This window comes from Pongo pygmaeus, chromosome 5 (genome assembly GCF_028885625.2).
Source record: "Pongo pygmaeus isolate AG05252 chromosome 5, NHGRI_mPonPyg2-v2.0_pri, whole genome shotgun sequence".
In the NCBI taxonomy this organism is placed as follows: domain Eukaryota; kingdom Metazoa; phylum Chordata; class Mammalia; order Primates; family Hominidae; genus Pongo; species Pongo pygmaeus.
In genome coordinates, this window is record NC_072378.2 from 20865540 (window position 1) to 20880133 (window position 14594).

The 14594-nt window shown below is 36.2% G+C and overlaps 1 protein-coding gene across 4 annotated transcripts in view; it reads left to right on the forward strand.

Moving 5' to 3' along the window:
* Positions 1-14594, forward strand: part of CDKAL1 (CDK5 regulatory subunit associated protein 1 like 1) — a 701044-nt gene that overhangs the window by 301960 nt on the left and 384490 nt on the right. For all 4 annotated transcript variants that reach the window (XM_054490535.2, XM_063665866.1, XM_063665867.1 and 1 more), the window contains exon 9: positions 11924-12027. In XM_054490535.2, the coding sequence (XP_054346510.1) occupies positions 11924-12027 (104 nt within the window). The remainder of the gene's footprint in view (positions 1-11923; positions 12028-14594) is intronic.

Sequence of the window (14594 nt, forward strand, 5' to 3'; positions counted from 1 at the left end):
GAATTTCTCTATTATAGTGAGAAGCCTCTACCTAACTCCAGGACCTTAACTGAAAGGCCAATACTGTGTTTTGGCCTCAGCTTGTCCCTTGCCTTTAGGCTACATCTCAGCTGCATTTTCACAATGAACTGTTTTGTCTTTGTTAGGCAAGAGGATGCTTAGCTGTGCTTGGGAAAGGACAACTGTGGGGGTGGGAGTTAGATGTCCTCTGGGTTCCAATCTCATCTCCTATGGAATTTCTAACATACCAGCTTCTGTTTTCACGTACCTAAGCTTGGCTTCTGGGATTTGGCCTTTTGTTTGGTTGGTTTATTTTTGTTTTAACCCTATTGGAGTCCACATTACCAGACTTTTAGCATTTGGGGGTTATAAAGGCAAAAAGGGCCTCTCGTATCAATGCTGTATTTTCTCCCTTCTCTTCTTTCAGACTAAGCTTATCTTTATCTAGACTAGAAGAAATAGGCAACACATTTCATCATTGTTAATTTTTCTACCATTTAAGGTTCTTTTAGTTGAAGCAACTATAATATAATGTTTAGAGTAGTCATGAAATTTAAGGCATTAGCTTATTGTTTGAGAGTTCTGATGTTACCTTCTCCCACATCGGAGTTAGAAATTGGCATTATGGATGAGGACAGGAAGCAAAATAGAAAAGGCAAGCCCATTCTCTCTTGTCTAGCCTTTCTATCTCCCTCTATCACCCCATACTGCCATAGCTTCACAGGAAATAGCTAGCAAAGCACAAATCCATGCAGTAGTGCTAAGCAATGTGCTATTGACACACTGTGTAGTGTGGATGAAAAAAGCCAGACAAAAAGAGTACATACTCTATGATTCCATTTATATAAAATTATTGAAAACCAATTTATCCTGCATACTAATTTATAGTGAAAGAAAGAACAATACTTTCCTGGGCACTTGGGTAGAGAGTTTAGAGGGAGAGGTGACAAAGAGACACAAGGAAACCTTTAGGGACAATGGATATGTTCATTATCATGATTGCGGCGATGTTTCACAGATGTATTCATATGTCAACACTTACCAAATTGTACTTTTTAAATATGTACAGTTTATTTTGTGTCAATTTTACCTCAATAAAGCTGATTATTAAAATAATTATTTATTAAAGTAATACATACTAAGCAATAAACAAGGTACCTCCTTCCCCACAAAAGGAGCCTTTTGAGTCTTTGTAGAAGTAGGAAGACGTAGGTGCAGACATGAAATCTGGCAGTTAATTAGCCTGTGTACCGGAACTCCTTTGCTTTGTTTTGTCTTGTCTTGTCTTGTCTTGTCTTGTCTTGTCTTGTCTTGTCTTTGTCTTGTCTCTGTCTTGTCTCTGTCTTGTCTCTGTCTTGTCTTGTCTCGTCTTGTCTCGTCTTGTCTCGTCTTGTCTCGTCTTGTCTCGTCTTGTCTTACCTTGTCTTTGTCTTGTCTTGTCTTGTCTTGGTCTTGTCTTGGTCTTGTCTTGGTCTTGTCTTGTTCTTTTCTTTTTTTTGAGGTAGAGTTTCATTCTTGTCAGCCAGGCTAGAGTGCAGTGGCATGATCTCAGTTTGCTGCAACCTCTGCCTCCTGAATTCGGTGATTCTCCTGCCTCATCTTCTGCAGTAGCTGGGATTACAGGCATGCGCCACCAGGCCCAGCTAATTTTTTTGTATTTTTACTAGAGCCAGGGTTTTGCTGTGTTGGCCCAGCTGATCTTGAACTGCTGACCTCAAGGGATCCACCTGCCTCGGCCTCCCAAAGTCCTGGGATTATAGGCATGAGTCACTGCGCCTGGCCTGGAACCCCTTTTCAACTTCAGTTTTCTTATCTGAAAAATGGAGCTTCTACTACTGGCACCAAGAATCTGCTGGTTGTGCTTATCAAAATGAGATGTATATGAGGGAGCCCTGCTTTGTGTACTTTACATGAGCAACTACCCTTTCTCTTCTCCTTCCTTCTCCTGGTTGTTGTAAAAGGGACCCATGGGTTTCTGCTCCCTCAAGCCTCCTTTTTACTCCCTCCTATGTAGATGAAAAAGGAAAGCAGGAGTGTACCTCCTATGAATAGCCCACACCTGTACTTTTTGATAGTGAATCGGTAGAGTAACTGTTTCATTCACTTGGACATGACCTCAAGATTTAGCAGTGGGAAAAGAAAAGCATCGAAGTAAATCAAACTGATGATTATGTTACAAAGGCTATCTGATTTGCTGAGTTCCAGCCATCATATTACCAAAAATATAATGTTTGCATATTATACAAACATTTTCATTTTTTAAAAAGCAGCACCATCACTAAGCTAGTTATATATAAAAATTCAGCGTAAGTTGCAGTTATTCTGTAGCAAATTCAGTGGCATTACGGTTGAAAAGAATAGAATCTGGGAAGCCAGGACTTTCTTATGATTCACTTTTTTCTCTGTCATAGGTTGGCTTTTTAGGGTTATACTCCATGAATATCACCACCTCTTGGGATGGAAGTTCTCAGCTGGCACATTGCTTGCTCATCTCTGAAATACTGTTCTTTAATGTTCTTATTTAAGTTCTTAAATTGACGTATTTCCTCTGTTGAGATGCATTTTTTCCCTTTTCCATCCGAATGTTTCTGAAAACAGCACAATTCTTTATAAAGGAATATACATTCCTTTAAATACATCTTGTATTTAATGGGGGTAGTTTTTATCACTCCTTTCTCCTGTTCCAATAAAGAAAAGAGCTCTCACTGAATTGATAGGGATTCTTTCCATCAGTCAAGGAAAAGAGGTGTAATGTGTATGTAGGAGAAGAGGCACTAAACCACTGTGCAGCTGAGATCCGAGTGGGAAAGCTTTCTTCTCATGGATATTTGGGTAGTCGCCTTGATAGCCAGTGGACTGTGTGCTAAGGGCCTACCAGTTCCCTCATTTTCTCTCTCTAGTAAATGCTACTTTGTCCTGGCCCTGTGTTAGGTAATAATCTCTAAGTCAAAGATGGGCAGTTGAATTTTACTGAAATTATTACAGTGTTGATTAAAATTGTTAGCTCTTGAATTTGGAGAATTTGTTGAAGTTAAAATGGTGGGTAATTACATAAATGCTTAGGCACTACTTTTTCATTTCGCTTTAAAACACATCATCTCTCTTCCTTATGTGATTGCTAACACCATTATTTGACCCAAACAATTTAAGTTTTTTCCCACACAGGTTAGAAATTTAAGTTTTATCTGAATTTAGCTTTCTAGTTTCAATGCCTGTGAAATATAAGATTTTTTTTTCTTTTCCCAGGATGTTTTGACCCATGTTAGAACAATACCTTTTATCCCAGGCGCCAAAATATGGTACCTGTTACATGTTATAGAATTAGCCTCAACCACTGTTTCCTGTGAGATTTCACCTCAGCAGACGTCAGCCTCCGTAACCACTGAGAGAACAAAAACAATAGCTTTTTTCACTAATACTCCTTTGCTTTTAGAGTATATTTTATGGTCCATTATTCAGGTTTTTTGGTTGGTATATTTTGCCTGTGGCTTAGTCAGATCTTCAGATTAACCCTTAGGTAAGTCTTTGCTAGAGACCACTTTCTCATATGTTGACCTTTAGAATATTTGAAAGTACAGATTTAGTTTTGCTTAGTTTAACAGCAGATGATTGTTAACTATTAATCTGCAGAAATAAATATTTCTAATACTAGCATAAATTTGGCTTCACTTCAGCATATAATAATAATAATAATACTTTTTATAAATATATATATGCCTTGTTTTCATTCCTGCAAATTCTAATTCAGTAAATCTGATAAGGGGGCCAGGTATGTGTACCTAAAAAGAAAAAAAGCAAAAACAAAAACAACCTACAACCCCAAAACCAAACAAACCAGACATAGAGAACAGTTAGGGGTGGAGCTGGGAAGAAATTGTGTGTGTGTGTGTGTGTGTGTGTGTGTGTGTGTATACTTGTATGTATATGATTTATATATATGTATATATCTACTTGATTATATTACATAATTTTAAAACAGTATTTGTTACTGCTTTTTAAACTTTACGGTATATTAGGAATATATCTTACATGGCAGAATTGTATTCTTAAAGGATAAATTATTTGTCTATTTATATGTATAATTTATACATATATTATGTAAATAAAATCTCATACTATGGTAGGAAGTGTATAGTTGTGTTCATAGTTCCTGTTTCGTTTTCAGCTTGGACATTCGTAAGTTAGCTCAAATCTGTAGCACAGTGTCACTTTGTATGGGTCTCAGCTTGGATGGCCAACCAGGTGTCTACGTCACAAACATTATTTGACAATTACGGCTGTCTCCACTGCTGTCTTTGGAAGGTATAGATAATATCTTAGCCTTAATTTTTGTCTGCTGTCATTGCTTTATAAAACTAAAAATAACAATGAAGGTGGAACAAAAGAAAATTTTTGGAAAAGTATGTACTTTATGGTTGACAGAATTTCATTATCTTTTACCATGCTATTTTAGTGAACACATTTAGAAAACAGTTGTTGCTATTAAGGGTTTGGGACTTTGTCTCCCAGGGAGTAAGCTGCTAGCTACAAATAGAACACATTGAAAACCCAACTGGAGAGGCCCAGGTGCAGTGGCTCACGTCTGTAATCCCAGCACTTTGGGAGGCCGAAGTGGGTGGATCACCTGAGGTCAGGAGATCGAGACCATCCTGGCTAACATGGTGAAACCCGTCTCTATTAAAAATACAAAAAAATTAGCCAGGCATGGTGGCAGGCGCCTGTAGTCCCAGCTACTCGGGAGGCTGAGGCAGGAGAATGGTGTGAACCTGGGAGGTGGAGCTTGCAGTGAGCCCAGATCACACCACTGCACACCAGCCTTGGAGACAGAGTGAGACTCCGTCTCAAAAAAAAAAAAAAAAAAAAAAAAATCTAACTGGAATGATCACTGCTACTTATTAATTATGTTTATTCTACATATTGTATGTCAATTGACATATTAGCTGATTCAAACCAATATTCAGTTAAAAGAGGCCATTTTCTTGCTTTTTTTCCCCCTGTACATCTTTAATTCTAAAGATCATTATAGAAATGTAAGGAAAACTTAGGAAGATGTTAAAGAATCACCTACAGCCACAGTTTCTGTAGAACTCGATGGATTTTTTTGCTGGCCTGTGATAAAATGAGAAATATAAGGAAAATATAATGAGATTTTTATGAAGCTACGTTTGTGAGCCTTCATTATGACATTCCCCCTGTTTTGTTGTTTAAAATATGCTATTTTTTGTAAAATAGTAATGATAGTACAAGATAGTTTAACTTTTTTTGTCCTATCTTGGCAAAATAACAAATTGGTAGCCTATTGGATGTCCAGTTATGTGTGTGTGCATTTTAAGTGTGTTGCTCTGTGACATCCCAGCATTGGAAACTACTGATAGAAACTGGAAAAACAGTTAATATTGAAAATGGATGGTCTTTGATAGACTATCAGGTCCTTTACTTCTCCTGTTGCATAGTCTGCTTGGAATGGTGTGCAGATTGTAGTGTGTTTATACCCTGTGTAGGGTCCCTTGTCTTACAGCTCTTGTCTCCAAGCTTTACTTTCCTGTTCCCAGCTTCCTGACCTCTAAGACAAGATTGTTGATCCTTTGTCTGGCATTATTGCTCTGTACCTTCTCCATTCCTGACTTCCATTTCCCTGCTTCATTGTATTTTACTGGATACCTTTCTGCCTAGCACTCCTCCTAGCTGTGTAGCTAAGTATTGGCTTGTCAACTGGTCTGTCCATTATGAAATCACCAAGAGATTTGTGTATTTATTGTTATTCTAATAGTATACAAGTCACTGTGTTAAATGCTATAGCAGATAGTAAATAAGGAAGATAATACCTGTTCCTTAAGAATATTGAGATAAGCATACAACTAATTGTGTATTCTTACACAGAATAAGTCAGTGTTTCTTAAGAGAAGTACAGAGTACAATTGGTGATAAAGGAAATTCAGATGCGATTGGAAGGATCTTTGACTTGGCTGTCTGTATAACTTTGAGCAAGTTTCTTAATCTTTTTGAGCCTCAGTTCCCTCTACAGAAGAATAATAATGCTTATATCAAGATTGCTGTGAGGGTAAATGAAACAACTAATGTAAAATGCATAACTGAGTTTCTGGCAAGCATTTGGCCGCTATCTTTTACTATCACTGGTCACTTCTCCTCCCAAACTGTTTTAAAGATTGTGATGATTTTTTACAGGGATTGAGAGGTGGTAAGTATAATTCTTTCAAGTAAAGTGAATGACAAACAAAGGTACAGAGTTAAAATATGCTGGAACAACATTTTGGAGCAAAGGATATAGCTGATGGGAATAGAGGAAGAGAAAATACAGCTGCAATTGTGTTTCAGTTTAGTACACATATTTTAATGCAGGGGAAATTAACTCCGAAAGTTCACAACTGAAGATAGAGATAGGAGAGACGATTGAGTCAGTCACCCAAGTGGAGGGATTCATTTTAGGCAAAAGGAATTTTGGGCACAGGAAGCTTAAAGAATGTAGGGTTTTGGAAGTATATTCAGCTAATTTTTCAAGTATGTCATTTTTCCATTGCTTGTTGAGAATTTTGATCTTGACAAACGGGTATTATATTATCATTTGAAGATCTTATCAGATTCTGTTGGTATGAGTATCTCCTGTATTCGTTTGAAAGATCAGAAAGTAATTGTCCTGGAAAAACAGTTAAACCGAGGTGAGGGCTCACAATAGGCCATATTTAACAATCAAGTCTGGCACAGCCTACATTGTGTGAACTTTTGGTTTCTTGGGTTTTTGTTTTCTCTTCACTTGATGGTGTTTCAGTTTGGAAGAATGTGGCTAGACCACAGTATGGCTTTTCCAAGATTTAGTTCTTGTTAAGGGCTTATTATTTTGTAACATTTGTTTTTTGTTTTTGTAGAGACAAGGTCTCACTATGTTGCTCAGGCTGGTCTTGAATTCCTGAGCTCAAGCAACCCTCCTGCCTCAGCCTCCCAAAGTGCTAGGATTACAGGCGTGAGCCACCATGCCTGGCCATTTTGTAACATTTCAAGCTTTGAGAAAGATCATACTCTATCAATTTATGAAAAACAAATCGTGATTAAATTATGTGAGTGGAATGGAAAGTGGAGGCTGTGAGTATTAATGCTTGAGTCCAAATGGTTTTTGCGTATTCAGGTTATCTTTGACCTGAAGCAGAGAAAACCAGAAGACTGTGTCATATTAGTCACCTTTCTTCCCCCATGAAAAAAAGATACCAGTACGAGTGACTTTTTAAGAGTGTAACTCTGATTTTTAAATTATTTCAGAACTTGTAATATCTAAAGATGCTCTTTACAAAAAAAGAATAGGTATGTTAAAACTTTTAGTTTTCACTTGCTTTATGTGGTTTGGATATTAAGTTGACCATTATGTGTTTTTATGCACTTTGAAGTATTTTAATTTGTGAAAATTCACTGTTATTTCATTTGTTTAGTCTATGTAATTTAAAAATATTGTACCACAGGTGTTTCTTAAGACTTCAGGGTTGAACTGGGTGTGATGGCTCACGCCTGTCATCCCAATCCTTTGGGAGGCTGAGACAGGAGGATAACTTGAGCTCAGGACCAGCCTGGGTAACATAGTGAGACCCTGTCTTTACAAAAAAAACCTTTGTTAAAAAAATAAAAATAATAAAAAATGAAACTCTCCTGGGTTATACTGCCAAATTAAATACTTAAGCTCTCTCTCCTTTTGAGGGTTTTAGTCATTCTTGGTCTCTGGCCATGTAACAACCTGTGCAAAGATTAGTAGGTATTGTGTGCTAGCTTTATCCTTCCATCAGGACAGTCTAGGCCTATTTGGATTTTGCATCTTCCTTGTAGTTCAACAGCCATCTCATTTTGGTTTTGGCTTCCTGCAGTCAACCTTCAAAGATCTTTTGTTTTCTGACAGTTGAAGAAACTGGCTCAGTGTTCTTTCTCCTAGACAATTATTTAATTGTTTACAGATAACTGAAACTATCTCCTAAAAGTTTCTATTGTGAATTTCTTTATTTTATGGGAAGCTTCTTGTGTTGAAATGATTGGTTAACATAATTCTTGGTGATTAGAAAAACTGTTTTTCAACCAAATAGCATCAAAATGCTTATTCTTTCTTTTCTGATTTTACACTGCATGGCTTTTTTCTGTGTATTATAACAAATCTCTTCTTTTTAAAGCTAAGACAATAGCAAATTTGATGCTTGAGTTGGTACTATTAGAGCAAGTTTAAAGAAACGTACTCTTGTACCCTATAAATAATACACCTACTATGTACCCACAAAAATTAAAAATAAACATACAAGCAGACAAAAAAAGTGCTCTTAAGAAATTTTTACTTTCTTAAGATAATATACAGTATTATTTTGATAACTGTGGATACGATGAACCCATCTTATACAATAAAGAGTTTAGAACTTCAAAACTGTCATGTTGGCTGGGCGTGGTGGCTCACGCCTGTAATCCCAGCACTTTGGGAGGCCGAGGCGGGTGGATCACCTGAGGCCGGGAGTTCAAGACCAGCCTGACCAACATGGAGAAACCCTGTCTCTACTAAAAATACAAAATCAGCCAGGCGTGGTGGCGGGTACCTGTAGTCCCAGCTACTCAGGGGCCTGAGGCAGGAGATCGCTTGAACCCGGGAGGCAGAGGCTGTGGTGAGCCGAGATCACGACATTGCACTTCAGTCTGGGCAACAGGAATGAAACTCCGTCTCAAAAACAAACAAACAAAAAATCAAAAAATTATCATGTCAACAACTGTAATTAACCCTAAGGGAACAGTTTAACACAGAGTTTTTTGAATTCTGCATGTAATATTCTTAGTTGCTTATTTTGAGTATATAAATGTTTCAGAATATCACTTTGTTTATTTAAACTTTTTGGTACAGTTTCATGAGTCATTTTCCATGGGGAGTACATTTCTATCTTTATTAAGTGAAACAGTAGGAAAATGTGATTTGGTTTCCACAGTTGACTTTTAAGCCAATCTATCAGCAACACATCTGTTCCATAAAGTTGAGTACACCTGGGACATGATAATGCATAATTATTTCCTCACAGAATTGTTTAATAGTCACATTAAACTACCAGTAGCCAACACTTACTAATTGCTTACTAGATACAGACACCATTCTGAGTATTTTACATGTATCAATTCATTTATGTTATAAATTTTAAAATATGTTTCTTTTCTCTTTTTCTTCCCCTGCCCTTTCCCCCTGCTAGTGTTCCTTAAGACAGTTACTTTTCATAAACAGCCCAAGTCAGAAATATTAGCACAGGTTGAATATCCCTTATCTGAAATGCTTGGAACCAGAAGCGTTTTGAATTTTTTTTTTTTTCTTCAGATTTTGGAATATTTGCAGATAGATAGATAGATATCCTGGGGATGAGACCCAACTCCAAACACAAAATTCATTTGTGTTTCATGTACACCTTATACACATAGCTTGAAGGTAATTTACATGATATTTTAAAAATAATTTTGTGCATGAAGCAAAATTTTGACTGCATTTTGATTGCAACCCATCACATGAGGTCAGATGTGGAATTTTCTTCTTGTAGTGTCATGTCGTTGCTCAAAAAGTTTCAGATTTGGGAGGATTTCAGATTTTCGAATTAGGAATGGTCAACCAATAGCTTCCATTAAGATTGTTCACTTAATTTATGGAGCTTTCCATTGGTAATAGGACAAATAAGGGAAAGGGATCACAAGAAATGAGGTAGTATTAGGAGAGATGACAGGTTCCCTGGAAGGGTACTGATTTAACTTGGGTGAGTGCCAGTCATACGTGGGAATCACAGCTTCATGACAGGGCCTGCTGCATGGACTGGGCCATGGAGACACTCGAGGAAAAAAAACAGAGAGAACCCTGGTCTTCCAGTGTACCATAAACAGCTTTGAGAACCTGAGCTATGGAATTTAAAATGATGTGTCAAGTCCGATGAAGTGACACGTTTTCACAGAGAACCAGCAGGAGGATGAAAAACAGAACTTGTAAACAAGGTTGAAAGTGACAGGTTTAGGACACTGGATGGACAAGAAGCCTGGCCTTAGATTTCCAAAGAATAAAGGAGAGAAACACATATTTTAATTAAATAGCTTCATATTTAGCTTCAAGAAGATGAGTACTGGCTATATATTTGAATATATATGCTGTATTAGTTTAAATCTCATGTCAGATGATTTGCAGGTCTTTTTATTTGCATGTTTATGCAGCTAAGATGTTTGGCGCTCAGTTCTTGTGGGAGGGGGCAGCTTGGTATGGAAAGAACTTGGAGTTTGAAATCTCATGTCCTGGATTTGAATCTCAGCTGTTACATGGCCTTGAGCAAGCTACTTATCTGATTTTTTGAGGTGGATTCTTGTCTGTAAGATCAAGATAGGGAAACCCAACTCTGAAAGGGTTAAATGAGATAAGGCATATAAAATATCAGTAACAGGCTCACTGGCTCACGCCTGTAATCCCAGCACTTTGGGAGGCCGAGAGGGGAGGGTTGCTTGAGCCCAGGAGTTTGAGACCAACCTGGGCAACATAGTGAGACCCCGTTTCTATTAAAAAAAAAAAGAACAGAAAAACGAAAAAAAAAAAAAAAGAAAATATCAATAACAGTGTCTGATGCTCAGTAAGGGCTAAACAAAATTGAGTTACTCTACCAAGGAAACGACAATAGAATGGTTTTCCCCTTCCTATTGTTATAGAAAGGGCAGAAAATGTAAAGAGAAGACATAGAACCACTGGGAGACTAGAACCTCTATTTGTAAGAAAGACCACAATTTGTGTTTATTTTAAAAATGTAAATTACTTAGGAGGAAAAGAGTGTTAGCAGTTCAAGATTATGTGGTCGGTTAAATAGTTAAACACATTTTAAAATGTATGTTACTTTACTTAAGGATCCCATGCGAAAATTCTCAGAAATTAAGCATTGCATATTTGACTGCTAAGTACAGTGATTCATATGTATCTTAAAGTCATATATTCATAAAATTACACATGGATCAGATTCAATTGTTAAAAGTACAATTTTTCTCAATATGAAATTTTAAAGCATTTGTGTACTATGGTCTTTTTAAAGCCTTGCCACTCATTATAGCAATCGAATCACTGAAGAGATGTTCCTTTTTGTTTGGTTCAATGTTATTGAGCCTTATCTTTTTGATATAGGACTATTTTTTATTTTGTAACTGTGTCTTTTATTTTGTAATAAATTTGTTTAAGGTATATTTTAATATTATTAGAGTAGAACCAATATTTTAGTTTTAAAAAGTCAATTCTATATCATATCTAAATACTATTGGGAAATATGCCTATTTTTTAATTTTTTAAAGCTAATATTGCCATTCTACTTTTTTTACTTTGATTAATGTAGTCTCAGAGAATTATTCATTGAACATGCTTTAATATTTTTTCCTGATTTCTAGGAGTGAAAAAAGATTATCTAAAAATTTCTAAGGGTGTATTTTCTTATGAGAATGCTATATTATCTACTTATTTATTCTTATTAGTTAAAAGTTAAATGAGTATGTGTCATCATTTCTGAATAATATAGTATGTATAAGGAATACCAGAACTTTGTAGTTATGATGGCCAAAGTAATGTCAGTAGTTTATGAAAAAGTAATGTAAGTCTTGAATTTCTTATGATTAGTCGTTGTAAGCATTTTTAAACTTTCTGCCTCATAGATTTGTGCACTTTTAGATAATATGTGATTTGTATAGCCATTCTTGAGTAGTTGAAACTTAAAAGAATTGCAAATTTTTGTGCCTGGTGGAGATAAAATAACTCTGAGACATGATAGATACTTGGTTTTTGAATCTCTTGTATAAACCAAGCAAATGTTTCTGAAAGAGCACTTTTGTGTGTGTTTGAGGTACCCCCATGTTAAGTATATGCTATCTTTAGAAATTTGAGTCTTATTTATTGTTATCATTTGAACAGGTGTCTCAATGCTTGTACCTACTGCAAAACTAAACACGCCAGAGGAAATTTGGCCAGTTATCCAATTGATGAACTAGTAGATAGAGCCAAACAATCTTTTCAAGGTAAGAGTTTCTAGAATTACATGTGAAATTAGTCTTCTTAATAAATTATGTTAGCCTTCTAAGTAATACTTCAGTTTAGAGACCAACTTCTTTAGTTTTCTGAAGAGTTTTACAAATATATGAGCTTAACTAATAAAAGATGTGACCAGATTTAATCACTCAGTTTATTTTTACATTAATTACTCTTCTTTTACTACGCTTCCATTTTCTTATCACTCTAAGGTAAATGATGTATTTTGAACTTTATCACCCATCTCTAGACTCCATGGAAAAGACAAAATTAAGATAAAATGAAATCCATGAGCCTCTGATGTCAATTAAGATTTTTGTGGACAAGTGAAATACTCAGATTTTTCATCTCTTTCTTTGACATTTTTTGACCATTTAGAAAATAGAGCTAATTAGGGTTTGTAGACATCTTTGAAGAAGATAAGTTTTCATATCAGCCAATAAAGGAGGCCACCCTTTTTAACCACATGACTGTCAGACTAGTAAAGAGTGGTACTGGGGGACAGGCCTAATGAGAATGATTTATGTGGGGTGGCCAGCTACTTCTGAGTCATCACTTGCCGGGAAATGTGATTATCTAGGTCTCTCTCAGCATATATAGTAAGACTTATCTTTAACATGAGTCACAGTTGTGTGGACATATAACTGCTCAAACCATAAACTTCCTCTTTTGTCTTTGTTTATAGTATGTGCCTGTAACAGTGGTGTGTTTTTATTCCCAACATGAGATAATCTATTGTCTCATAATCTTGCAGGTTAATAGTTATTGGCAATGTACTTTTCTTTTTGGCAAGTAACTTGGAGTGCTAGTTTCAGTATTTCATACTCTGCGTCTCAGAAAGTATGAGTTCCAAATTCATTTTTTTGTTTAGTCTATAGAAAACTTTTAGAAACATGAATTTGGAATGTTTCTTTTAATAGAGAAAAATATCTCCTTGTTTGATTTATTGATGCCTCCCAACAGTTTTTCTCTACTTGTATATTCTTAGCTCAGTCCCCTCCTCCTTTCACATTCAACTAGCATTGAGAGGGAAATAAAGGAAATTTACTGACTCTTGCCAGCATTCTCCTTTTACAGCCAGATTATTGTCTAATCTAAGAAAAAGCCTGGGTGGTTGTCTTTACTACAGCATAACCAGTACTTCCAAGGATTTTTAAAAAGGGGCAAAAATTTTCCCAGAAACTACATCTATGTGAAAAAATCTTTGCTGGTATTCTTAATTAGTGTTTGTTTTTTCGTATATCTGTGAGATATTGGCGATATTAGACATAGATGAACTATCTACCAAACACTGCAACTTAGAAGGCATGCAAATTAGTACTTTTTTAACGTCATCCATTTCTAAGTGCAACTGCATATAATTTTTTAAAAAATCTATTTCATTTTACTTGAAAACTTATTTGAAAAATGTAAAGCTGTAAAATCACCATGTAGAAAGTGAAAATCTCTTCACTCTCTTGCATCTGTTTTCACCTGTAACTTATGCTAACATTTGGATATGATTGCTTCATGGCTTTATATGGACACATTTGTGAATTATATGTGACTTGAGAAAAAAAGAAGACAGAACAGAAATATTACTGGTGGGTGGTGTCCAGGTTCTTTGCGTTTTAAACAAAGAATTGGACAAAATGCACAAAGCAAGGAAAGAATTAAGCAACAAAAGCAGAGATTTATTGAGAATGAAAATACACTCCACAGTGTGGGAGTGGGTCTGAGGAGTGGCTCCAGGGCCCGGATACAGAATCTTCTGGGATCCAAATACCGCCTAGAGGTTTCCCATTGGCCACTTGGTGTTCACCCCATGTAAATGAAATGGTGGTCCGTGGTCAGTCTGATTGGTTGTGGAGAGCAACTAATCAGAGGCTGAAGTGCAGTTACAAAGGTCACACTCCTATGCAAACATCTGATTGGTTGTGGAAAGCTGAAGTGAAGTTACAAAGTTGCATGCTTATACAAACGTCTGACTGGTTGCAGAAAGCAACCAATCAGAGATACTTTCAATTTCCCATCTGCCCTGCAGAAAAGATGGGGGTTTGCAAAGGGAGTAACCTCTGGTCCTTTTTGTTACTTAGGCTGGAAAGTTTTTTTTTTTTCTGATTTAGTTCTAGGAAGGCAGGATGAATTGGCCTTAGCTTCCCTGCCTCCAGACCCTGTTCTCCTGCCTCAGAAACATAGTTTGTATAAACTGATTATGACTTTTTCTAACAATATCCACCTTAGCTCTGTAATTTATCTTTAGAAATGCCCTCTGAGCAACCAATTTACAGTGTATTGCTTCTGTAGATCTTTAGTAAGTTAACATTGTCATATCCAAGTGGGTTGGACTAGTTAAGGCGAGTGATTCAAATAATATATCAGAGGTTAGCAGTAATGTAGTAGCTGTTTTTAGAGAACGTATTAGAAGATTACTCTTATCAACATCAGTAAGATAAGTATCTTTTTATTCCCAACCATGGAATGTTTGCAACATCAGGTTTTTCTGTTGCCTTATTATCTGTATATTAGAATTGAAGCTAAATGCTAGTTTTTGGACTGGTGAGCTAACTTGTGAGAT